Source organism: Mastigoproctus giganteus, chromosome 1 (assembly GCF_048544385.1).
Source record: "Mastigoproctus giganteus isolate SK-2022 chromosome 1, ASM4854438v1, whole genome shotgun sequence".
In the NCBI taxonomy this organism is placed as follows: domain Eukaryota; kingdom Metazoa; phylum Arthropoda; class Arachnida; order Uropygi; family Thelyphonidae; genus Mastigoproctus; species Mastigoproctus giganteus.
In genome coordinates this window covers 184253638-184278710 of record NC_143575.1, presented here as the reverse complement: position 1 = coordinate 184278710, position 25073 = coordinate 184253638, and the positions used below count along the sequence as shown (strand labels likewise).

The following is a 25073-nucleotide window of genomic DNA, read 5'->3' as shown; positions in this document are numbered from 1 at the left end:
AATGCAATAATACCACAAACGATCACGAAAGACTGTGCAGTAAAGACCGCCTTCCGCCTGCTCAATAGGCTGTGCATACATGTTAGTAACACGAACATGTATGCTTACATGTATGAACATGTAAGCGTAATTTCATAGTGTAGAACCCTGCGAAAACTTTGAAATCCTTTTACATTTGTAGTATTTTGTACAAGCACTTGAGATATTACAAATTATGATCAGTATTGTTAGAATATAAAATTAAGAAAATTGTAAACTGTTATTAAATGTATTAAATTTTATTGTATTTACAAGAAATAAAAATAAATTTTGACTTAAAATTAAAAATTACCGAAAAAACCCAGATAATGAGATATTTTTGTGAAAAAAACCTATCAACCCAGATGACAATCAAAAAACCCAGATCTGGGTGGAAAAACCCAGGAGTGGGAGCCCTGTTCATAGCCAGTGAGAAGCTTCATCTGCACATTGCTGCTGGTTCCAGGTAAGCAGTTAACTGCATTCTACGCAAAAAATACTTACACTTTGTGCAACAATCTGATTTGTATAACCACCTTGTGATGTTCACAAAACACTTGAAGCAAAAATAAGTGTACTTTTCTTCTTGTATTTTAATGAACCACACCCCCAATATCAACAGTGAATTCAAAGACACCCTTTATAATACCCTTTGAATACACCATGAATTGTCAAAATAATAGAGCAAGCTTATCTGCGAAAAGATCTAAACCTCCCAAGGACTTCCTAATTCATTTCACAAATATACGTGGTCTCAATTCCAATCTCAACGATGTCCATTTCCACTTGCAGTCTTCCAAACCCCATGTACTTTTTCTGACTGAATCTCAGTTATCAGTTGATTCAACTACTTCTCATCTCAGATGTCAAATTATTTGCTGTATGATTCCTTTCGCCTCAAAGGAGGTACTTGTCCGTTCTGATATTCCCTGTCAGAGACTTGGCAATTTGGAATCTCCTCTGGCTTAAAATCTCTCTACCTCATTGTGTCAAATTCATCTGTTGTCTCTACCGTTCTCCCAACTCCACTAATCACTTGGAGCTCTTTGACTTCCTCTCTTTGCAGCTTGACTTTCTCCAGTCCAACTTTCCTAACAGTGAGGTAATTTTCCTTGGTGATTTTAACGTTCACAACTCCAGCTGGCTTCCATTTTCTAGTCACACCGACCCAGCAGGTCGAGATGCTGAGGCTTTTGCAATTACTAATGACCTAGCACAGATTGTTCATTTACCTACAAGAATACCGGACAACCCTAATCATACAGCCAATACGCTTGATCTTTTTCTCACAAACAACCCTTCTAAGTACACAGTCGAAGTGAGAGGTCCTTTAGGCACTTCAGATCACAACTTGGTGATTGTCCTCTTCTCCAATGGAACCTTTATCTCATGGCTATTCCCAACCTCGTATTGTTTGGCATTACAAGAATGCAAAATGAAAATGGGATGACCTGCGAGACTTCTTTTCTTTGGTCTGATTACTGTTTCAAAACTTCTGATGTCAACGTTTGCTCAGATCGTGTCAGTGAAATTATTCTTGCAGGAATGGAATCCTTTATCCCACACTCCACTTTAAAATCTCATCCTTTATCTAAACCTTGATTTTCCAATAAATGTGCTAAGGCTGTCCAAGAGAAGAATGTTGCATATCGTAATTGGCTTCTTTCTAATTCTTCAGTTTCATTTTCTGCCTACACCAAAGCTCGCAACAATTGTAAAGCAGTTATTAATCAGTCCAAACTAGAGTTTGAACAGGCTACGAGTAGAAAACTTGCTTCGTGCCCTAATGGTAGCCGAGCATTCTGGTCTCTTGCCAAAGCTATTGGCCGCAACTTTTGCCCATCTCTGCCCAAACCAGATGGTTCTGTTGTCACTTCAGCCAAGGATAAAAAGCTCACCTGCTAGCATCCCATTTTTCTTCCAGCTCATGTATTAATGATCTTGGTAAAACACCTCCCACCATTCCTAACACGCTCCATTCAATGCCTCCTGTGGTCTTCTGTCAAAAGGATATCAGAAGGATTTTGATGAATCTTGATGCTAAGAAAGCTCCAGGTCCTGATGGTATTTCTCCACTTGTTCTCAAAACCTGTGCTCCTGAACTTACTCCTATTCTTTGCCGCCTTTTTTCACTTTCTTATTCCAAAGGTGTTTTTCCTTCTGCTTGGAAATTTGCTCATATCCAGCCAGTTCCTAAAAAGGGTGACAAATCCCTCCCATCCAATTATCGTCCCATTGCAATTACTTCTACTCTTTCTAAAGTAATGGAGAAATCAATTAACCGCCAACTCTTAAACTACCTAGAAACCTTCCGTCTGATCAACGATCGCCAGTATGGATTCCGTCAGTGTCGATCCACTGGTGATATTCTGGCTTATGTTACCCATTTATGGTCTAATTCAATGGAAAGGTTCGATGAAACACAAGTAGTTGCTCTGGACATCTCAAAGGCTTTTGATCGTGTTTGGCATAAAGGTCTTCTAAACAAGCTTCCATCTTATGGTTTGCCAACTGTTTTTAGTAATTGGTTATCCAGTTTTCTCTCTGATCACTCACTGAGGGTGATGGTAGATGGCTCTCTGTCTTCTAACTTCTCCACTAATGCCGGTGTCCCCCAAGGTTCAGTTCTTTCCCCCACTCTTTTCCTCTTGTATATCAATGCCCTTCTTCCATTGACTGGAAATCCTATCCATAGTTTTGCCGATGATAGCACATTGCATTCAACTTTCCATTTTGAGAAACCTTGTCCTGCTCAATCAGCTTCAACTTCTCGAAAATCTGCTGCCAATTCCTTAAATGCCGATATGGTAATTCTCCAGTGGGGCAAAGACAACTTAGTTGATTTCAACCCTTCTAAAACTCAGTCTTGTCTTATATCTCGCAAAAAGGATTCTTCTGCTCTTATGCTTATCTTTAGTGACACTCCGATTTCTAGGCAAAATGATATATCTCTTTTGGGGATTACCCTGACTTCTAATCTCTCTTGGCACAAGCACATTACAAATATTGCTTCCTCTGCATCTAAAAAACTTGGTTTTCTCTTTCGCTCTCGGCGTTACTTTTCTTCCAAACAGCTGCTCACTCTGTATAAATCGCAAATCCGCCCTGCCATGGAATATTGTTCCCACATCTGGGGTGGTGCCCCCAAAACCTCTCTCAGGCTTCTTGATTCCATTCAGAAGAGGGCAGTTAGGTTAATTAATGATTCATCTCTAACAGAGTCTCTCCCTCGCTTTCTCATAGACGTACTGTTTCTGCTGCATGCCTCTTCTACAGATACTTCCACGGGCACTGTTCTTCTGAATTGGCTTCTATAATTCCCGCTCTCTCTTTCAAAACAGTCCGAACACGTGCCGCCACCAGCCAACATCCATTTACTGTCCAACTTCAAACCCACAGAACCAACTTTTCATCTTCCTCATTTATTCATTCAACTGCCGTTTTCTGGAACAACCTCCCTTCATACGTATTTCCTGAAAATTACAATCTACAGAAGTTCAAGTCCAATGTCAACAAATATCTTCTTTCATCTTCTCAACCTCCAACCCAAGCACGGTACTAAGTACTATAGGTTCTAATACCTCTCGTGTTTGGGGTTCTCATAAAAAAAAAATAAATAAATAACTGAAATAGGAAGGGAAAAGTACCCAAACTTCCACAGAAATAGCATGACTATGGATTTACAGAAGGGAAGGGAACAGTAAGGCATGCTCTCCAAATTTCTTTAATTCAAAGCAAGAAATATCATTTCACTTCCAAAACTACAAGTGAATGACTACAAAAGAGTAGAATAACAGCCAGTCTTAACCAGTAACATGTAAACAGAATTGCACAGCCAATAGGACTGTGATCATATTTAACTTAAAACACATACTATAAGAATGGCATAAACATTATCTTACTAGAGCTTTTGAAATTCTTAAAATTGTTTATATGTAGTATATTCTGACCGTGCCTGCACACCTCATTCATCCATGCATGCATTTCATTCAGTTTTATAAGAATGCCTGCTGCACTTTTCCTGATACGGAACCACACACGAAGCTTCAAGTACTCACACTCTCAAAGAGGGGGGAAATAGCATATTTTGTTGGGAAGTAATGTTTAGTGTATTTGTGATAATGTTGAGTGCACTCATAAACAAATACATGCCTCAAATGATTTTTTATTCAGCAAAAAAGTTAAATCACTCGTAACCATCCATGATCACACAAGTCTTTACACTTGATAGCCATAACTCTGCAAAATCTTTTTATAGGGTTCGATTTTCTTGGCAACCTTTAATTTTGCTTGCTGAATAAGTTTCTAGTAAGGAAAAATAAAGCCATTTATTAGTTCTACATCCAAATCTTAAAGATTATTTGTGATAAAGATTATTTCTAAAATAAGGCAAATCAAGATCAACTTTTTGCAAAGCCAAAATTGTTTGTGCACTTTTCATTTTTCCCTGCTTCACTCACTCAGAATGTTACAATTTCACCTAAAGAGATGAGGTGAGTCAGTGATAAGGCAGACAGTTTGAAGAATCTGCAATATACACAATTAATTCGACAATAAACTTTCATTTGATGAGTACACTGAAATTGCCCATTTGAAATCAATTTCAGGATCAGAAGTCAGTCGGTAACAGTTTGGTGCTGAAGAATGTTATCCTACAAAAGGTGCAGAATAGCAGCAAATAATTGAAACGTTGAAAGACTTACTTGTGAAGAAATTATCTAGAACTATTAATGGAAATTTTTTGAAGCTTCAGAGGGAGAGAAATTGAGAGAGAGAGAGAAGAAAAAAAAAACTAGCTTCTGTTAGAATGGATGTTGCACCACAATGACTGAAGGAAATTGGGGTTTGTTTCTGTTTTGAATCAGAATTTGAATGAGAAATGCATTGAAACTATTGCTTCCTTCCACTACATTCTGCATCACAATTTGTGTGCCAAAATGCCCAGACCACACAAGTTAAAAAAAATTTTATGGATATGATTGTGAATTACATCTGAAGTGGAAGCTCCCTCATTTGTTTGAGGAAGTTTGGAAAGAGTGCAATGGCACAGGAAAAGTAATGGATTTACCTCTTTGCTTCCTGAAATTCAAGATTTTCTTCTTGAGAAATGTCAGACTGAAAATTTCTGACGTCGAAAGTCATTCGTAGTAGCGTGATTTCACGGCTCAACTGAATGCAATGAATGTGAAGCACTAGGAAAAGGTAAAAGTAATGAGTTAAGTTGTCTGACGGCACCAGGCATTTCCCCCATCTCTGCGAGGGAAAAGTAATGTGAGCAGCCTCACATTCAAGTCAATACTGAACCTTCTTAGTGCACAAACCCAGAATGATGATTTGATGGCCTATTTTGCCCACTTTGCTATATTTCTAGGAGGGAAAAAGGGGGGGGGGATCTATTCAACATGGAGCAGCTGCTGCACTTGTTGCATTATCCATTTCACTTTGAGATTGCAAATTGCAAGCAAAGAAATTGCCACCCCTTTCTCTGAATAAACATGGGCTTAAAAACATGCTTGCTCTTCAGTCAGAGGGATATGGGAATCTACTGACTGACAAGAGCTTCCATTTTTGAAATTGGGCACTCAAAATTGTCTACATTGAGGCACCAACATGGAATTGATGTTCTCAACAATGAGATTCATCAACTCATAATACAAATCTAGAATTGATGTCAATTTAAAGGCAGAGCTGGGATGTGCATTTATACAACTCACCAAGCAAAAGAATCATTAAATTTTCTGATTTTCAATTTGATTTATCATTTGTCTGGAGATGTAACAGAGTAGTCAAAAATGTACACATTTTGCATAAACTTGTTCCAACAATTTTTTTTTTTTTATTTTTTTAAATTTGATTGAGTAACCTAATTTCTCAATTTTTGCATGATATGGCTACATTTAAAAAGTTGCCCACCTAAAATTTACATACTTAAAACAGGCAGTAAAAGGTTGAGTTAACAAAAATCAAAAGGATCAATTATCAATTCAATTAACTGAATCAATTATTCAATTAATAAAGCAAACCAGAGAAAAACAGACTGAGTAATCAGCCATGTTCATTCCTTCAACATCACAATTTGACAGTGCAAGATAACACAGTATTAATTTGGTTTCGAAACCTGACTTAAAAACAACAATACAATTATATATGTAAACATTTTTTAATTTTTAAACTGTACTTAAAAAAACAAGAACAAAAACAGTATTTTTAACGTCAGCATACTAAAAATGAAATTCACTGACATTTTATACATCTTGTATTAAATTGTCATAGGATTGTTTACTATTACAGTATGATGTTAAACATTTTTTTCTTGGATTATCTTTTAGACAAACTGACATGACTGCTAAAAACAATACTTTGCTGTCAACAGCATTGTGAAAATTGCACAAGTGGTGGAGGGAGTGGGAAATGGAACCATAAAGTTTTTTTTGCCTCAACTTGCTTTGAATTTCAAACCAAGACATATTGTCTAAAACTGCTCTTGTAATTGACAAGAAAGTTGGCCTGTTGCTGCATTTATAGACAACCAGAAAGCCAAAGAAGTGTAATTTATATTCTTTGAAAATGAATCTTTAATTATATTTGTTATAAACTAACATAAACTAAAAGTTTTTATTAATCTTCACTGCTAGAGATGGTATCATCATTGGGCATGCAGTGCATTGTAAATTTGTTTCTCTTTCTCTGAATCAAAACTATTTTCTGATATTCATAACTGCTGTATTTTTTACCATTGAGAAAAATGTTCAATGTAGGTTTTACTATTTTTTGAGGAAAGAAAAAAAAAAACTATAGACCAACTCTATTAAAGATGAGACAGTGAAAAGGCAGATTCAAGACATACTACTGCAAAAAGATTTAGAAAAATAAGGCAGATGCACCGAAAGTAGCAATTGAGATTTAACATTGATAAATGTTATCAATGTTAAATCTCAATGCTCCTTCACAGGCACTGCAAATGACAGTGCTGTGAAGGAGATGTGATTGAAGTGTTTGAGGCTTTAACTGGACTGAGAAAACCAAATAGCAGGGGCATTGTTTATGTAATGGGCATAAATTTAAATTGGAGAATGATAGTTGCAGAAACTAAGCAATTATTGGAACAGACTTCCATCTGATGTTCTGGAGTAGGTAAGTTGCTAGAGGGGACAAACAGATGAAATGGGTAGTTTTTTTTTTTTTTTTTTTTTTTTTAACTGATGCTGTATAAGCTTGCTTCCTTACACCATTTTCCACTTAATATCATGTGATTTAACACATTAAATCACATGATATTAAGATGAAAAAATTGAGCAATGTGCAAACAGATCAAATGATTTTTAAAAAAAAAACTGACAGCTTAAAGTGTTCACTCAGTGGTTTCCTCTAGCAAATGATCTTGCAATTATTAAATCTGTGCATTCAATAATTGCAAGGTTATTTGATCAAATCCTGCATGCATTGCACACTGCAGTATTAGTTACCATGTACACCCTAGTTCAAATCAACCTTATAAGTGCCAAACATCATTTAAGCCCAGCATCATAACAGTGGGATGGTGCCTTAACTCTAGAGAAGGTTCCTTAATTGACCCACTGGACAGTAACCAACACTTTAAATAAACTGTACCAATACTGAAAAAATGATCACATATTGGGGGGGGGGAAATATTTGATTAAAGCCCCAAAGGGGTCTTCCACTTAAAAACTGCTCATGGCCCATCAGGTATGCACTATGTATAGAAACTACAATGACCTACAGCATGTGTCAAGAAAGCCATCGATGACTGGTATTCAACACTTAGGAGAACAGACCACAGCTTCACTGCATACATACTTTGGAAGTAGATTTACATGTTTATGGTTTAAATCATAATAGCGTACTGCATAAAGATTGCAAGCCAATAACAGACAATGTGCTCAAAATGCAAATTTCCCATCCACAATTCTGTTTAGAAATAAGGCTGTTTTTTATGAAAATGGTGAGGTAATCTGACAGAACACTCACTACTGTTCTCAAAAAACCCTCACTGGGTTTTCTGAGAACAGTAGTGAGTGTTCTGTCAACATCATCAGCCCCTTCTTTTTTCATGGAAATGTCACTACAGGCACCTACTGATGTATGCTTAACAAGAAAGCATTCTCCGGTGTCTTCAATGAGGATGGTGATTTTTTTGACATAGTTCCAGCCAGCAAGATGGCACTCCTGCACATTACAGCATCCACGTAAGAGAGTTTCATGTTAGTTGGATACGACGTCAAGGAAATTATTGACGCATACAACACTATTACTCCTGACCTTATTCATTGCTGTGCTTGCTTAATGGGTATCTCAATTGGATTTGTTTATAAGTGTTTGTATTGCCATTTGTTATTTTCCCTTATGATTCCAGACTGTAGAAATGATATGTAGATTACAATTTAGAAAAGTCAATGTCAGAAATGTGAGACAGAATTTCTGAAATAATTAGAACTAAGGCTCCTCAAATCTTATTCTTCAAACAACATTGGTAATAAACCAGTGATAAATTTATAATTTTTTTTCCCTTCCCCTTTTAATTTAGTTAAATGACCAATGAACGAGGGAGAAGAAAAACAGTTTTCAAATTAAAACAAAATAGGAACTTACTTCATCCTTCTTCTTCTTGCTGTAGAATACTGCAGCTTTGGCTTTTCGTTTCATTTCTAAACTGGAAATTACATTCTGGTACTTCCAACCAACTTCATGTGAGAGGCGACTCAGGCTACAATACTGTAAACATATGAAAATAAATCAATATTGATAGTTTCGTAATAATAGCAATAAAACTGTCAACTTTACACCTCAGTCTTAGATCGTGATTTCATACAATATTCAATGTAGGTAAGCGAAACATCATGGGGGTATGCTTCTTACTTAAAAATGCCTTTATTCAGATTATAGATATTCTAAATTCAAAATACTTGTTAGACACATTTTATCAAATAGATCATTGTGAGTACTTCACTTCTCCCCATTCCTACAAATCAATATAATTCTCATAGTATCAGCATTATAGGTTTAAATGGCACAATAGTTTTATACTGTTGATTATTTTCACATTTATGGTATTTTATCACCCATCTGTTGTCAATCTCCTCACTGTTCCTTCTCTTTCCAATTTTTCCACCCCTGGCCAAAGACTCGCAACTTCAAAATACAGTCGAAGTTTGTTATAACGAGCAAAATGACAATGGTTTTAATTTACACGTATTACCATACAATCGCTCACTGTTATAATGAGTATACTACACAGATACACTGTATAAATTTGGGAAACTATGCAAACATTCTTAGTTGCTCAGGTAGTCGAAAAAACCTAATTCTTGGAATAGACAAAAATGAAAAGAGCGACTTGGCTTTTATGACCACCCACATCGGATTAGTGGCTGGTTTATGACCTTGTTCTTTTTGGAGATGGGGGCTATACAATAGTACATTGCCGTTCCGCTTGTTGCATTACCCTATTTACAGATTGTCTTGTATTCACTGAACCATAAATATATTTCGAGACTTCTAAGAATTTTTTTTATGCAGATGTGGAGAACTGAGCTGCAGATCCAATAATGGCAAACGAATGGATTGACCATGTTTAGGCAGAAAACAGGAAAGATTTCAATGACAAAGACATCTACAATAACGACGAAACAGGACTTTTTTTTCAAATTTGCTACCTGACAATACTTTTAAATTAAATTGGGAAAATCTGTTGGTGAAAAAGAAAAAAAAAAAAAAAATCACTCACTCAGTGCTCGTAAGTGCAAATGACAGGAACTGATAAAAAAAACTTGTTTGTTATCGGAAAATCATTAAAGCCTCGGTGTTTCAAAAACATAAGGAAACTTCCTGTGGATTACACTGCAAACAAAGCTTTGATGACTTCTAGTGGTCTTCCTACAGAATGACATTGCAGATGACGTGCTCAAAGACAATAACTGTAATGATGATATGACAAGTGAAAGTGAATCAAAATCAGTGCTGACAATTTCCCAAGCTCAAGGTGTAATGGACACGAGGCAACTTGAGAAATATCAAAGTGAAACCTTTAAAACAAACATCAATTTTAAGATTCATAAATAAAAAGCCTAATTGAAATTGTGGTTTATTATTAAGTGTATGGTTTTAAAATTACAGACAAAAATTGTTTAATATTAAGTGTATTGTAGTTTATATCATCATCATCTGTCATCGTTCCGGTATTCCACAGGTCGATGTATGAAGCCTTGCCACCATGCCCCGTCCATGTACTTCTCTCCATTGTTGATTTCACTCCAGTTTCTTCCTCTCTTAATGAGATGTCTTCAATCAGGTCTTGCCATCTCATTCTCGATCTCCCCCTCGCTCTTTTGTCCATTAATTGTAAATCAAACATCCTTCTTAGTAAACTCCTCTCGTTCATCCTCTTGACATGTCCAAACCATTTCAAATGGGACCTTTCAACCCTATTCTGGAGTTTTCAACCTGAATTCTCTCCTGATTTTGTTGCGTCATGTCTTTCCAGCTATGCTCCTTTCTGCCCCATGAATTCTGCTTTCATCCCTTTCCCTCATAGTCTAAGCTTCAGATGCATACGTCAGAGATGGCAAGTAATAGGCCTGATATATAGCCTTCTTACACTTCAGTGGATGTTCCTGTTCCAGATCAGATCTCATCTGCCTACAGAAATTCCCACCTGCTTGTTTTGTTTTGTTTTGGTAGTTGTTGGCGCATAGGCTTCTGTGACCATAATGCACCTTCCAAGGTTTTTGCAGTACATTGATCCAAGCCCGAGGCAGGAATCGAACCCGCGACCTTTGGGTTGCCAGGCAGGCACTTTACCCACCCGGCCCCACCTGCTTGTATCCTTCTCTTATTTCTTTGCCTATCACTCCAGTCTTTGTAATGGTGCTTCCTAGATACTTGAAGTTGCTAACCATTTTTAGCTCTAGCTCTTTCCCTTCCATTGTAATGTATCCGTCAAGCTTGCCACTCCTCTTTAGAACCATTACTTCACTCTTCTCCTGACTGAAAACCAGTCCAAATTCAATGGCTATACTAACCCATATATCAACTTGCCATTGCACCTGTTCCCTGCTTTCTCCCCATATGCAAAGAGCATGACTTTCATCTGGTCCTGTCCAAGTTCCATCAATCTACATTGCATGACAGCTACGAATAGTAGTGGTCACAGGATGCCTCCTTGCCTCAAACCTGATGTTATTTCGAAGCTCTCAGTCAACTCCATCACTGTTCTTACTCTGCTTGCTGAATTGGTGCAAATATTCTAGTTCTCAATTCTCTCCATAAGATGTTGCTCCATCCAAGTTTCTCAAAACCTCCCACACTTTCTCTTTATCCAAAAATACAAGCATATTAATACAAATAATATATAAGTGTATATACTAATATTTTTTCTCTCTAATATGTCTTTTGTTTTTTGAATCTCTTTTTATCAAGTTATTGAGAATTTAAAAAAAAGAGGTGGATTTAACTCATCACTGATATAGTGAGTAATGGTTATAACAAGGAAATTGTCGGTCCCTCGATGCTCGTTATCACCCAGTTAGACTATATATATATATAGGGCGATTCACTACCAGTGCGACAAGCTTAAAGGAGGTGTAGGGGGCACAAAGACGAATCGGAATCACATAGCATTGCAGGGTCCGAAATGCCTTCGTCATGCGGTAGAGGACGTTGAACGGGAGGTCGCGTGAACAGCGATCCCGCTGGAAGTCAGCATTTGCAAACCGTTTGTTGAAGAAACCAAGTAGCAAAAGTCCTCTGGAGTGGATAATCCGCAGGCTCCAATGATTGGACGCGTTGCAGATGGTATGAACTCATTTGGTTTGTTGACAGTATCCTCCATACAGTGGATTGGGAAATACCCAATCGTTGGCCTATCGCTCGAGTACTCATACTGCCTTCTGCACGACGTAGGACACTCTCCTCATTGTCTGGCATCCTCGTCGTTCGCTCTCGATTCATGGTACCTCTCGTGAAACAATCAGTCTCACATAACCTTCTGTGCAAACATGCGAAAATCGTATGATGAGGAGCACGCCTGTGCGGGAAACGTTCCTAGTACAAGCGCAGAGTGGCGCGCCCATTACAGTCCGCAGCTCCATACGCGAGGTGCATGTCGGCCAGTTCAACGTTTGAATACTCACCCATCCTACTGCCTCGGGAACCGGTTCGCAAATGCTGACTTCCAGCGGGATCGCTGTTCACGCGACCTCCCATTCAACGTCCTCTACCGCATGACGAAGGCATTTCAGACCCTGAAATGCTATGCGATTCCGATTCGTCTTTGTGCCCCCTACACCTCCTGCAAGTTTGTCGCACTGGTAGTGAATCACCCTGTATATATATATATATACACACACACACACACAGGGCGTCTCAAAAATACACGGCAAAACTTCAGGAATGAGTGCTTCATATGTAGACAATAAAAATATTTTATATCAACATAGTTCCAGAAATTATTGGTTCTTGAGTTATTAACTGGAATGTCTTATCTCCCGCAGGTGATTTCCTTCATCACAAGGTACTAACGGAATCTGGTGGTTTTCCATTCCGACCATGTACTCAAATCAGGAGCAAGCGGATATGCACTTTATGTACGGTTTAGCAGACAGCAATGTTCTGGAGGCTCATCATTTGTACCACGAAAGGTTCCCAGAACGAAGATGTCCAGACAGGAAAATGTTTGAAGGTATCCATCACCGCCTTTGTGAACATGGGACCTTTACACCTCATGCTGCCGACAGAGGACGAACAAGATCTATGACTCCTGTAGAGGGTGGACCAACTGCCTGGCCTCCATGCTCACTGATTTAAACCCACTAGTTTTCTTCTTGTGGGGCTATTTAAAGTCATTGGTGTATTCGACTCTGGTAGCTGATGTGGAAACTCTCTGCAATCGAACTGTGGCATGTTCTGAGACAATACGAAACGGGCCAAGAATTTGGCATAGTCTTTGCGAGTCCATGAGATGTCGATGTGAGGCCTGTATTCAGGCAGAAGGTGGACATTTTGAACAATTACTAAAAGGTGATGTGAACAGTTAAGTGTCATAGACAGACCTTCAAAACTCGGAAACCAAGCATTTCCGGAACTATGTTGATATAAAATATTTTTATTGTCTACATATGAGGAACTCATTCCTGAAGTTATGCCGTGTATTTTTGAGACACCCTGTATATATATATGCAGGTAGCCCTCGGTTTACAACAGTTCCGTTCCTGAAGGAACTGTCGCAAAAAAAAAAAAAAAAAAAAAGAAAAAAGAGAAAAAAAGTCCAAAATGAACCTAATTATATAATGTAAGTCAGTGAGTAGTTCCAGGTCCCTCTGAAAATTGACATAAGTAATATAATATAAAACAACCAAACCAAATTTTATTAAATAAATTTAAAAAAAAAAAAAATTTTTTTGTCCATTTACTTTGATATGTTTGAAGCCCAGACAAAGTTTTTACTTGTCTGATGAAGTCCCTGGTTGAGAATAGTTTTTTTTGAAGAAAACATGAAGCATTGACTGTTGAGATTCTCTTCCTTTCTTTGAGAATCTCAGAAAAGGGCCAATGGATACAATTACTCCTTTTCACTTTCACACTTCGCTCCCAGTTGTGGTCAATCTCACAGAAATCCTCAGTGAGCATCTCCATGGCTGAAAGGATGTGCTGTAGATCTCTTGTATTCATAGATTTTAGAGGATGCTCTTTATATTTTTCTTCCTCCTCCTCCTCCTCCTCCTGCTGTTGTTGTTTTAGTTCCTCAGATGTGTGGGTCGATTAAATCAACAGGTCTTATGTTCCTTACATGAAGACAATTATGACACCCACTTTTGCTGGATTCCAAGTTATTCTGGAATTAAGGAAAAAAAGAAGCAGATACAGCAGAAAAATCAGTATTGTGTACCACGTGAAGCCTCTTAGCTCCATATTCTGATTATACCATAACATCATAGTTTTGCTTTTCACAACCGTAGTCATCCTGGCAGTTGATAAATGAATAAATTCTATTAAATTATGGCTTTCTAGTGTCTATAGAATAAGTTGAGGAGCAGTACTAGCTTGACAAATTAGTCCTAGCCACCTTACCCATCCATACATGCTATGAGCTGAAGATACTCTGCAGCACAGAAATTATGTCCCTCTTACAATTCGACACACCCTAACTAATCTTCAACAAAGAAGAGTGACTTGCAACAATTTCCCTTCAATGAAGATTTAAGCAGTGAAGACTATAAAATAAATAAAAAATATTTTCCCTTTCCTGCAGAAAACAAACCTATACTACTCTTCAGTTTCAGCCTATAAATAAAGGTCAAATCAATATACAAGGAGGGAAAAAATTAGTTGCATTTCTCAAAATACTTGAATTCACTTATGAATTTTGAACCTGGTATATTATGACCATTAAAAACGCAATCAACACACCTTTCAACAAAAATTTCACTTACTGAAAATATTTCTGTCTTAACCACTTCCCCTATCATTAATTCCTTCTAAATGATGTTTCAACAAAATAGTTAAGACAAAAAATTTCAGTACAAGTTATTTTTGAAGTTCACCTATGCCCAATATAAATATTAGGCATATTAGGTATAAATATTAGGCAAGTTCACCTATGCCTAATATGCTTTTCCTATATGAAAATTTTGAATGAAAGTGTGAGTACTGGCTCAGAGTGATTCACACTGTCACTGTGAACAACTCGCATTTTTCAAATGCATGAGAGGGGGAGGATTGCAGAAAGAAAGTTCAGTTTCGCATTTTGGAATGATTATGTTCAAATTCAACTTGGTACTGCATACTTTTCACCCTGTGCCAAAGAGCAATAATGATGTAGTCTGTCAATTTTTGCAATTTTACCAGTCACTTCATTGGGGGAGGAGCCCTACAGGTTGATCTCATTAAATTTAGTAAAACTTGAATCCACATTTTTTAAATTGCACTAAAGTTAAATTTTTATTTTCATGAAATAGGTTAAGTATTGAAATCAAAAACTGATGCACAATTTAGACAATATTGAATGCTTTCATAACTGTAACAAAACCACTCAAATACTTTGGAAGTATAGTTAGTCCTCATATAGCACAATAGTTGTGTTCCTAGAAACCCGTGTGCAATGCAAAATCATGCAATATAAATAACAGGCCCTATAGGAAAAATAGGGTTAGGTGCCGACCATCCAGGATTGAAGACACATTTGTAACCAAAACCAAACAATCGTAATAAAATATGCATTTTATTATGACTATTACATAATAAATATTGCTAATGCTTTTGCTTCTTTCGTAAGTAAATGTGTTCTTTGTTTGATCTGTCCAAACAGATGACAGTCGTTCCACCTCTTCCAATTTTGTCTTGATCTAATGGATTTTGTTACACTGAGTTGTTCCTGCTATGAAATTTGTTTTTATTGTCTCTGCATTCTTTATAATTCTCGGTGTTGCCTCATTTAGGCCTGTAGTATGTACAATATCACATGTTCTTTCATTTTGCTCAAAGCTTTTCACAAATTTCATATTTTTTCTTTATCGACAGTGGCGAACTGGCCATACTAGGGAAACCCCAGTGGGCTGGGTTGTGTAGATTTTTACTTTATTATGGTGAAATGTGTTTCTCCTTCACTGATATAAAAAACAAATGCATTTTCAGAATCTTCTCTTCATTCCTATCGGTGTTGCATTCAGTTGGGGTGATTCCACGTTTGACTGCCATTTCTTGTAAACCCAAAGGCAAATCATGCATAAGCAAATTCGGTTCGTGGTATACATGATATCATTCCCCAATTTATAAATCATGTATGATCGAATTAGTGTAGTGTAAACACGTGTTATACAAGGACTGACTGTATGTCTTTTGCCATTTATGATTTTAAAGTTGAGATTTTAGCAAAATAGCAGTTACTTCTGCATGTTAGAAAAGGTATATCAGAATTTATGTGAACAAATAATCTTTTGAAATAGTTCTCAGAAATATTCATTATGTACAATAAATTATTCATGAAACTCCCAATAAGTTCTTTATAATGGCACTTCACTGTATTTAGAAACAGCAATTTTTAAAATATATAATTAAAAACCACCCCTTCCTCATGAATTTTAGCTTTAGGAAAATCATGCAGAGTATTAATCGGTAGTTCAGTTTAAAAATCTTAATTTTTTTTCTTTTTAAGCAAAAGGTTGAAAGTGCAAAAAAAAAAAAAAAAAAAAAAGAAAAAAAAAAAGCCAAGTGCAGTACATTAAGTGTTCAGGTTTTCAACTTGCATACAAACCAGTTTGTGTTTACATTGCAAAAAAACTTTTAAAAAATTACTTATCAGAATATTGATGAAAAATAGCCTCCCATAATTCATTTTGGAGCAAGTCTCTTTGAAAGTGCTTGGGAGTTCACTGTATGTTTTAACTTTATTTCTGATTTGATGTATATTTGCAAAATAGACACTTAAGTAGATGAACCTTCAAGAACCTTCCCTGCATAGCTAATATATATATGCCAATTTTCATAATTCATCTAATTTATTTATGTTTATACCGTTAATATAATTAAATGGCAAAAAAGGTGTTGCTACAAAAATTATTTTTTTGTTGATGAAAATGAAGCAATTTGTGGTTTTTTTTGTTCAGCTTTGGACAAAAAAATTCACTCTTAACACAAAATTCAGTGAACACTAGTTACATGGAATTTTATATGGACCATTTACTTTTCTTTTCATTATAGAATCAGTTCATTAATGAAACTGAAGCTTGCTATCTAGTTTTAACTGATCACACACCTAAAGTTAATTAACCCCTTCTGGCCAATCCTTCAAAAAGCCAGGAAAAAAAAAAAAAAATTTTTTTTAAAATCCAGTATATGTGTATTACTTAAGCCTGGGGTGTCCTTAACTGGAATTCTTTGTTCTATGATTAAGATTTGTGTTTCTTGGAAGTAAAATTTTAACAGTTTGTATAGAAAAGTTGGACTTTCAACAATTTCTTTTACTTGAATTGGTAGATAACATTTTTCAACTGTTCCATCTTGTCTCACGCACACCAGCAATTTGACATACTCTACTTCAACCAGCTCAAGATCTGAGAACCTGATATACAGGAAACTGCTCTAGCTCTGATTTTTGCCAGATATTTATTTGCAACTAGTGGAATGTCTGCAGGGCAAAAGAGAGCAGTTATCTTTTATGGGCACAAAAGGTGATATTGTACACACTGGCACTAATGATATTAAGAAAAGATGACTTAATTTAACAAGTATATGGCAATGTTGGAAAACAGTCATGGGTTAAGATTAATTTAAGTGTCTATATTTCTGCCCAGACACAATAGAAGGGAGTATATGATGAGAGCATTATCAATCAATTCAGCCCGGGAGAGACCAGGCAATTTTTACAGGGATGGAATACACTTACATAGAAGGGGTGCAAGAATATTTGCTTCATGCTATTGAGGCAGTATTAACTGGGCTGGAAAGCTGATAGCTTGGGGGGAAAAACAGACTAATAGATTAATTATAGCCACTACCAACAGAAGTGAAACTGATTCTTGCACTGCTTCTACTGGAACATGCAGCAGTGTGGAAAGCAAGGCGTTGTGTTGGGGATTTCAAGCCCTACTGTGGGCCATCATGGAACAAGTAAATACATGGGCTGAGAAAGAAACAGTACATGTATACTTGCACATACACTAATGCTAAAACCATAGTATTATTAGTAGTGGTAAATGGTTCAAGAACGCAAACTTATTGGCATCAATTTAATACAAGAAGCAACGTGTGCTAGTGAGGACTATCAGTTGTGTAAGGACAAATTGTTAACTTCCATCGAATTCATTTTATAAATGTAAATTTTTTCCCCTATTATTTCAATCTCAGCATGGACATTACACTGCCCTTGCTGTCAAATGCAACCCCCATTCCCACACAAATTTGAAAGCATCATGCATGGTGAGGCTTTCTTAAATTTCAGCATATAAATATATCTAATAAGTAGATGTCGAGTTGCATTGTCTATTTTTATTGGATTTCAGTTTATTTCCATTTATTTTAGAGGTCTTCACAAATATTTTTTAAAATATTTATGAGGGAAATGTTCTAATATTGAAGTACCTAATATCTTCCTCTACTAAAATTAAAATATCCCTTAACCAATAGTGTACCATAGAATAACATTGAAATGAGGAGACAGCAAGGAACTTCAGACAATTATAAGGGGCATTTATAGAGGTTGGATACGAATTACCTAAAAGGCTGCATTACAGAAGTGATATAAGATGCTCCAAAATACAATCACACAATATTATCATGGTAAGTGATCCCTCCAATGGCTAAACAGTCCTAACAGCACTGAACCATGCTCGATATTAGCATTAGTAGAGGCATATGATGCAAGAAAGCAAGCTTATACAGCATCAGCCAAAAAAAAAAAAAAAAAACCCATTTTTCCCATCCAATCACTCCAAATGATTGTCTGGTTCAGCCTTAAATTTATTTAAGCTATCAACTTCCACAACAGATGGAAGTCTGTTCCAGCAGTCAACTACTCGCTGGCTAAAGGCAAATTTCCACATATCTATTCTACAACTGACTTTCCTCAATTTGAATCTATGCCCCCTCAGGTTCTTAATCTGAGCAAGTTGAAGAATCCCATCAGCATTGAGCCTGTTCAACCATTAAAGGTCTTATTCACCTCAATCAGACCACCCCACAGCTTAAGTCTTGCAACTTGCAGGACTTAAGCCTCTCTTGGTAAGAGCACCCCTTTGTTCCTCTCACCAATCTTGTTGCCCTTCTCTGTATTCGTTCTAGCAACTCTTCATTCTTCCTAAAATGAGGCCTCCAGACCTGTAATGCAGTGCACAAGGTGTCCTGACCACTGTCTTATACGAGGGGATAATCACCTCCTTGTCTCTGCTACCAAAATTCCTATACATCATTGACAAGACTATGACCTGCTCTGGCCTCATTACCCTCAGATCTTTTTCATTCTCCACTTCCCTGAGTGTAGCACCACACAGTCGATACATTACTCTGGGGTTACTGCTACCCATATGCATTACTTTTCATTTGTAAATGTTAAACTTCAGTTGCCACCTCTCAACCCATCTGCTCAACTTTTCTAGGTCCTTTTGCAGTAGCACTGTCAACCCTGCCAACTTGGACATTAAGCCTGATATACCCTAATCAATATAGAAAACAACAACAAAACTAACATTGAACCCTAGGGGACTCCACTAATAGCATTAGTCCAGAAGACCAGTGTCCATCGATTACCACTCTGTTTTCTCCCACTCAACCATCCATTTACCCACAGCAGCAATTTTCCCCTAATGCCATACTGCTCCAATTTGTGCAGCTGTCTTTCATGCATTATTTTTTGCGTCCAGTTCTTTTTTGACCACATCATAGTATCCAATCAAATTGGTCAGACAAGACTTTCCCTCAACAAATCCATGTAAGGGTGTATAAAAGATTCCGTGGCAACAAATCCCATTCTTCCACCAGCACAGACCTCACCTCTCCAAGTGACCAAGGAGTTAGCTGTCGGCGTGCAATGCAACACCCACGGGCACCCCACACACACATATCAAATGGATTTAAGTCTGGTGTTCGTGCTGGCCAAGGCAGTTGTTGGATATGTTCAGTTTCGAAATATTCCTCCACCACTTGAGTGCTATGTGTAGCGGTACTGTCGTGCATGAAAAGAAAATCTGGGCCAACTGCACAACCAAAGTCTCGCACAGCATTTAATGACTTGTTCTCTGTACTTCTGCACAGTTACAATAACCCTATCAAAAACGTTTTTCCAATAATTTTTCCACCCTACCGAAGAACACTGCCTCCACCATGTCTTTCTCTCTGACGGAGAAATTGTACCACATTCCTTGTACATCTAGATGATGTTTGTAGGCTAAAACGGGACTTACCAGAGAACAGAACTGCACACCATTTGTCAAGTCTCCAAGTCACATGTCCATGCTGCCAGTTTCAGTGAGTTAGGCAATGGTTTAGGGTTAATGGGATACAAACCACTGACTACCTTGTATAGAGTCCACTGGATTTGAGCCTTCTTAAAACAGTGATTTGAAATGTTTTCATCTGTGGCCACAGCAACCTCAAGAGACAGTTGATGACAGGACGTCGTAGGGTTCTGTATTCTTGTTGATAGGGCCAGATAGCAGTCTATTCTGGTTGAAATAGCACTACAGAAGACAGAAACCATTACAAGAAGAGCTGGTCTAGGCAACCGAGGCCAGCTCTTCTTGTAATGGTTTCCTGAAACTGGTTCCATAGCGTCAAAGTGATACTGCATGATAATTAAACCAACATGCCACCTGCAATGTGGCAAAGTCATCCGCAATGGCCCATTTTATTCTACTAATTTTGTCGAGCAGTGTAGTTAGCATTATCTTTAAAATGCCCATCCAACTAATTAGTATTCTTTTGGTGCTTTACCTCACTGTTTTCCCCTTTATCTTGTAATATGCATTTGATTCAATTAGTAATCTTCAAGAAAAGGTATATCCATTTAAACTCATATAGTTAGCATTCACTTCTCCAAAAACTGTTTTTAAAAAAAATTGATGTTCCTTTATGTATTTTTTATAGTTTGTAACCTGTATTTAATTTACAGCCTTACTTAAGTCAGATAGGATTCAGCTAACAATCTGTTTAGTCGAATCATATTAGACTTAATTGTTGGTATTGTGCTTATAAATTGTTGGTATTGTGCTTATTGTGCTTTGGTCCTTGAGGTTGTCACAGACATTCTCTCAGATATGCCAGACAAGCTGTACTTGCTACCTGGGAGTCTAAAACGCTGATGGAACTGATATTCGGGTGGCACTCAAGTCAAGTGGACCCAATTTCCGCGAAGTCTGGACGGTCTGTGACAGGCAAATCCTCTGCTTGCACCTTCACGATGGTGATACTGTTAGTAATCCTGGGTATAACCTCCATGCACAAGTACATGGTGGGTGACCACCCAGGTGTGAACCAACGTAAGCAGGGGTCGAGGTGTGGCGCTCACACCACATGGAGGAATGCCGCCCCTCTATGTTACCAGGCAGTACGAGGTGGTAGATGACTCTCATCAACCGGTGAAATGCCACCACTTTCCTTATTGGAGGCTTGAAGTGGTGGAACCCATGTTTAGTCTCTAGAGCTAAGTTCCGGTCAACCCTTCCCTATCTCTTTCATCACGCAGTATGATTGATGACTTTTGAGGTTATGATGAACATCGTGGCGAGATCCAATATTCCTTACATTTCGAGGGTACAGCTCTAAAACGTTGTTCGCAGGCCGGCCGCTAGTTAGTACACTGGACCGAACCTATTGGTAACTCTCTAGGAGGCTTCCGGATCAGCTAGTGTATAATCTTGCTACCTCTACTCTGCCAGATAGTGACTGGAGGGAGTCCGAGTAGTGTGTACGCGGGGAGCATTGTCGAGGCCACGTTATGTCAAGGATCTGGGTATATTCTTACCACGTGTACGCCATATCCAAAAATTTCATTACTTCATACAGCATGTCCCACCCACTTTTTCTTACTATTGAATACACCATGAATTGTCAAAATAATAGAGCGAGCTTATCTGCGAAAAGATCTAAACCTCCCAAGGACTTCCTAATTCATTTCACAAATATACAGGATCTCAATTCTAATCTCAATGATGTCCATTTCCACTTGCAGTCTGCCAAACCCCATGTACTTTTTCTGACAGAATCTCAGTTATCCGTTGATTCAGCTTCTGCTCATCTCAGATGTCCAAATTATTCACTGTATGATTGCTTTCGCCTCAAAGGTGGTACTTGTGCATATGTCCATTCTGGTATTCCCTGTCAGAGACTTGGAAATTTGGAATCTCCTCTCTTTGATCTTCTCTGGCTTAAAATCTCTCTACCTCATTGTGTCAAATTCATCTGTTGTCTCTACCGTTCTCCCAACTCCACCAATCACTTGGAGCTCTTTGACTTCCTCTCTTTGCAACTTGACTTTCTCCAGTCCAACTTTCCTAACAGTGAGGTAATTTTCCTTGGTGAGTTTAATGTTCACAACTCCAGCTGGCTTCCGTTTTCTAGTCACACCGACCCAGCAGGTCGAGATGCTGAGGCTTTTGCAATTACTAATGACCTATCACAGATTGTTCATTTACCTACAAGAATTCCGGACAATCTTAATCATACAGCCAATACGCTTGATGTTTTTCTCACAAACAACCCTTCTAAGTACACGGTTGAAGTGAGAGGTCCATTGGGCACTTCAGATCACAATTTGGTGATTGTCTCTTCTCCAATGGAACCTTTATCTCATGGCTATTCCCAACCTCGTGTTGTTTGGCATTACAAGAATGCAAAATGGGATGACCTGCGAGACTTCTTTTCTTCTTTTCCTTGGTCGGATTACTGTTTCAAAACTTCTGATGTCAACGTTTGTTCAGATCGTGTCAGTGAAATTATTCTTGCAGGAATGGAATCCTTTATCCCACACTCCACTTTAAAATCTCGTCCTTTATCTAAACCTTGGTTTAGAAATAAATGTGCTAAGGCTGTTCAAGAGAAGAATGTTGCATATCGTAATTGGCTTGTTTCTAATTCTTCAGTTTCATTTTCTGCCTACACCAAAGCTCGCAACAATTGTAAAGCAGTCATTAATCAGTCCAAACTAGAGTTTGAACAGGCTAAGAGTAGAAAACTTGGTTCTTGCCCTAATGGTAGCCGAGCATTCTGGTCTCTTGCCTACGGTATTGGCCGCAACTTTTGCCCATCTCTGCTCCCACCTCTGTCCAAACCAGATGGTTCTGTTGTCACTTCAGCCAAGGATAAAGCTGACCTGCTAGCATCCCATTTTAATTCCAGCTCGTGTATTAATGATCTTGGTAAAACACCTCCCACCATTCCCAACACGCTCCATTCAATGCCTCCTGTGGTCTTCCGTCAAAAGGATATCAGAAGGATTTTGATGAATCTTGATGCTAAGAAAGCTCCAGGTCCTGATGGTATTTCTCCACTTGTTCTCAAAACCTGTGCTCCTGAACTTACTCCTATTCTTTGCTGCCTTTTTTTCACTTTCTTATTCCAAAGGTGTTTTTCCTTCTGCTTGGAAATTTGCTCATATCCAGCCAGTTCCTAAAAAGGGTGACAAATCCCTCCCATCCAATTATCGTCCCATTGCAATTACTTCTGCTTTTTCCAAAATAATGGAGAAATCAATTAACCGCCAACTCTTAAACTACCTTGAAACCTTCCGTCTGATCAATGATTGCCAGTATGGATTCCGTCAGTGTCGATTCACTGGTGATATTCTGGCTTATGTTACCCATTTATGGACTAATTCATTGGAAAGGTTCGGTGAAACCCAAGTAGTTGCTCTTGACATCTCAAAGGCTTTTGATCGTGTTTGGCATAAAGGTCTTCTAAACAAGCTTCCATCTTATGGTTTGCCAACTGTTTTTAGTAATTGGTTATCCAGTTTTCTCTCTGATCGCTCACTGAGGGTGATGGTAGATGGCTCTCTGTCTTCTAACTTCTCCACTAATGCCGGTGTCCCCCAAGGTTCAGTTCTTTCCCCCACTCTTTTCCTCTTGTACATTAATGACCTTCTTCCATTAACTGGAAATCCTATCCATAGTTTTGCCGATGATAGCACATTGCATTCCACTTTCCATTTTGAGAAACCTTGTCCTGTTCAATCAGCTTCAACTTCTCGAAAATCTGCTACCAATTCCTTAAATGTCGATCTTCAGGTAATTCTCCAGTGGGGCAAAGACAACTTAGTTGATTTCAACCCTTCTAAAACTCAATCTTGTCTTATATCTTGCAAAAAGGATTTCTTCTGCTCCTATGCTTATCTTTAGTGACACTCTGATTTTTAGGCAAAGTGATATATCTCTTTTGGAGATTACCCGGATTTCTAATCTCTCTTGGCACAAGCACATTACAAATATTGCTTCCTCTGCATCTAAAAAACTTGGTTTTCTCTTTCGCTCTCGGCGTTACTTTTCTTCCAAACAGCTGCTCACTCTGTATAAATCGCAAATCCGCCCTGCCATGGAATATTGTTCCCACAACTGGGGTTGTTGTTTGTTTGTTGTTGTTTTTTTGGTTTTTAGGAGCATTAGCAACTAAGGCCATATTGCTCCGGTGCGGTGGTCATTCCCTGACCTTTCCGCATCTTCCGTATTTGGTGGTGACGGGCTCGAACCCCGGTCTAATCAAGAAGCGTGTGCTACGCACTGCTGCTCCTTCCCACCTGGCTACGGAGGCGCCTGCACAACTGGGGTGGTGCCCCCAAAACCTCTCTCAGGCTTCTTGATTCCATTCTGAAGAGGGCAGTTAGGTTAATTAATGATTCATCTCTAACAGAGTCTCTTCACTCGCTTTCTCATAGACGTACTGTTTCTGCTGCATGCCTCTTCTACAGATACTTCCATGGGCACTGTTCTTCTGAATTGGCTTCTATAATTCCTGCTCTCTCTTTCAAAACAGTCCAAACGTGCCGCCACCAGCCAACATCCATATACTGTCCAACTTCAAACCCACAGAACCAACTTTTCATCTTCCTCATTTATTCATTCAACTGCCGTTTTCTGGAACAACCTTCCTTCATATGTATTTCCTGAAAATTACAATCTACAGAAGTTCAAGTCCAATGTCAACAAATATCTTCTTTCACCTTCTCAACCTCCAACCCAAGCACGGTACTAAGTACTATAGGTTCTAATACCTCTCGTGTTTGGGGTTCACATTAAAAAAAAAAATGATGTAAATATCAATAAAAACTGTTTTATTCCTCCAATGCACGAAGTAAGAGCACTTCACACACACAATTATGTCACTATTAATCAATGAATATGAACTATTCTGGAATTTCAACTGCATGCTTTTCAGTGTTAAGTTTCATTGCTGATTATCATTTGAAAAAATTTCTAGGGAAATGTTACATCTGTTATTTTTTATAATTATTAAATTATATAAAAGCTATAGGTTTTTATAATATTTAGATAATAAAAATCAGTTTATTTTAAAAATAAATCTACTTAAACCTTAATTCCATTTGGTGCTTGTGATAC

General features: G+C 37.9%; 1 protein-coding gene across 1 annotated transcript in view; it reads right to left on the bottom strand.

The window, feature by feature from the left end:
• Nucleotides 1-4167: 4167 nt before the first annotated feature.
• The window catches only part of RpL13A (ribosomal protein L13A), a 97567-nt gene continuing 76661 nt past the window's right edge, over nucleotides 4168-25073 (bottom strand). Inside the window, exons 5-6 of the mRNA XM_090383391.1 lie at nucleotides 8629-8751; nucleotides 4168-4323 (exon numbers count right to left, since the gene is read on the bottom strand). Of these exons, the coding sequence (XP_090239517.1) occupies nucleotides 4237-4323; nucleotides 8629-8751 (210 nt within the window). The 3' untranslated portion in view covers nucleotides 4168-4236. The remainder of the gene's footprint in view (nucleotides 4324-8628; nucleotides 8752-25073) is intronic.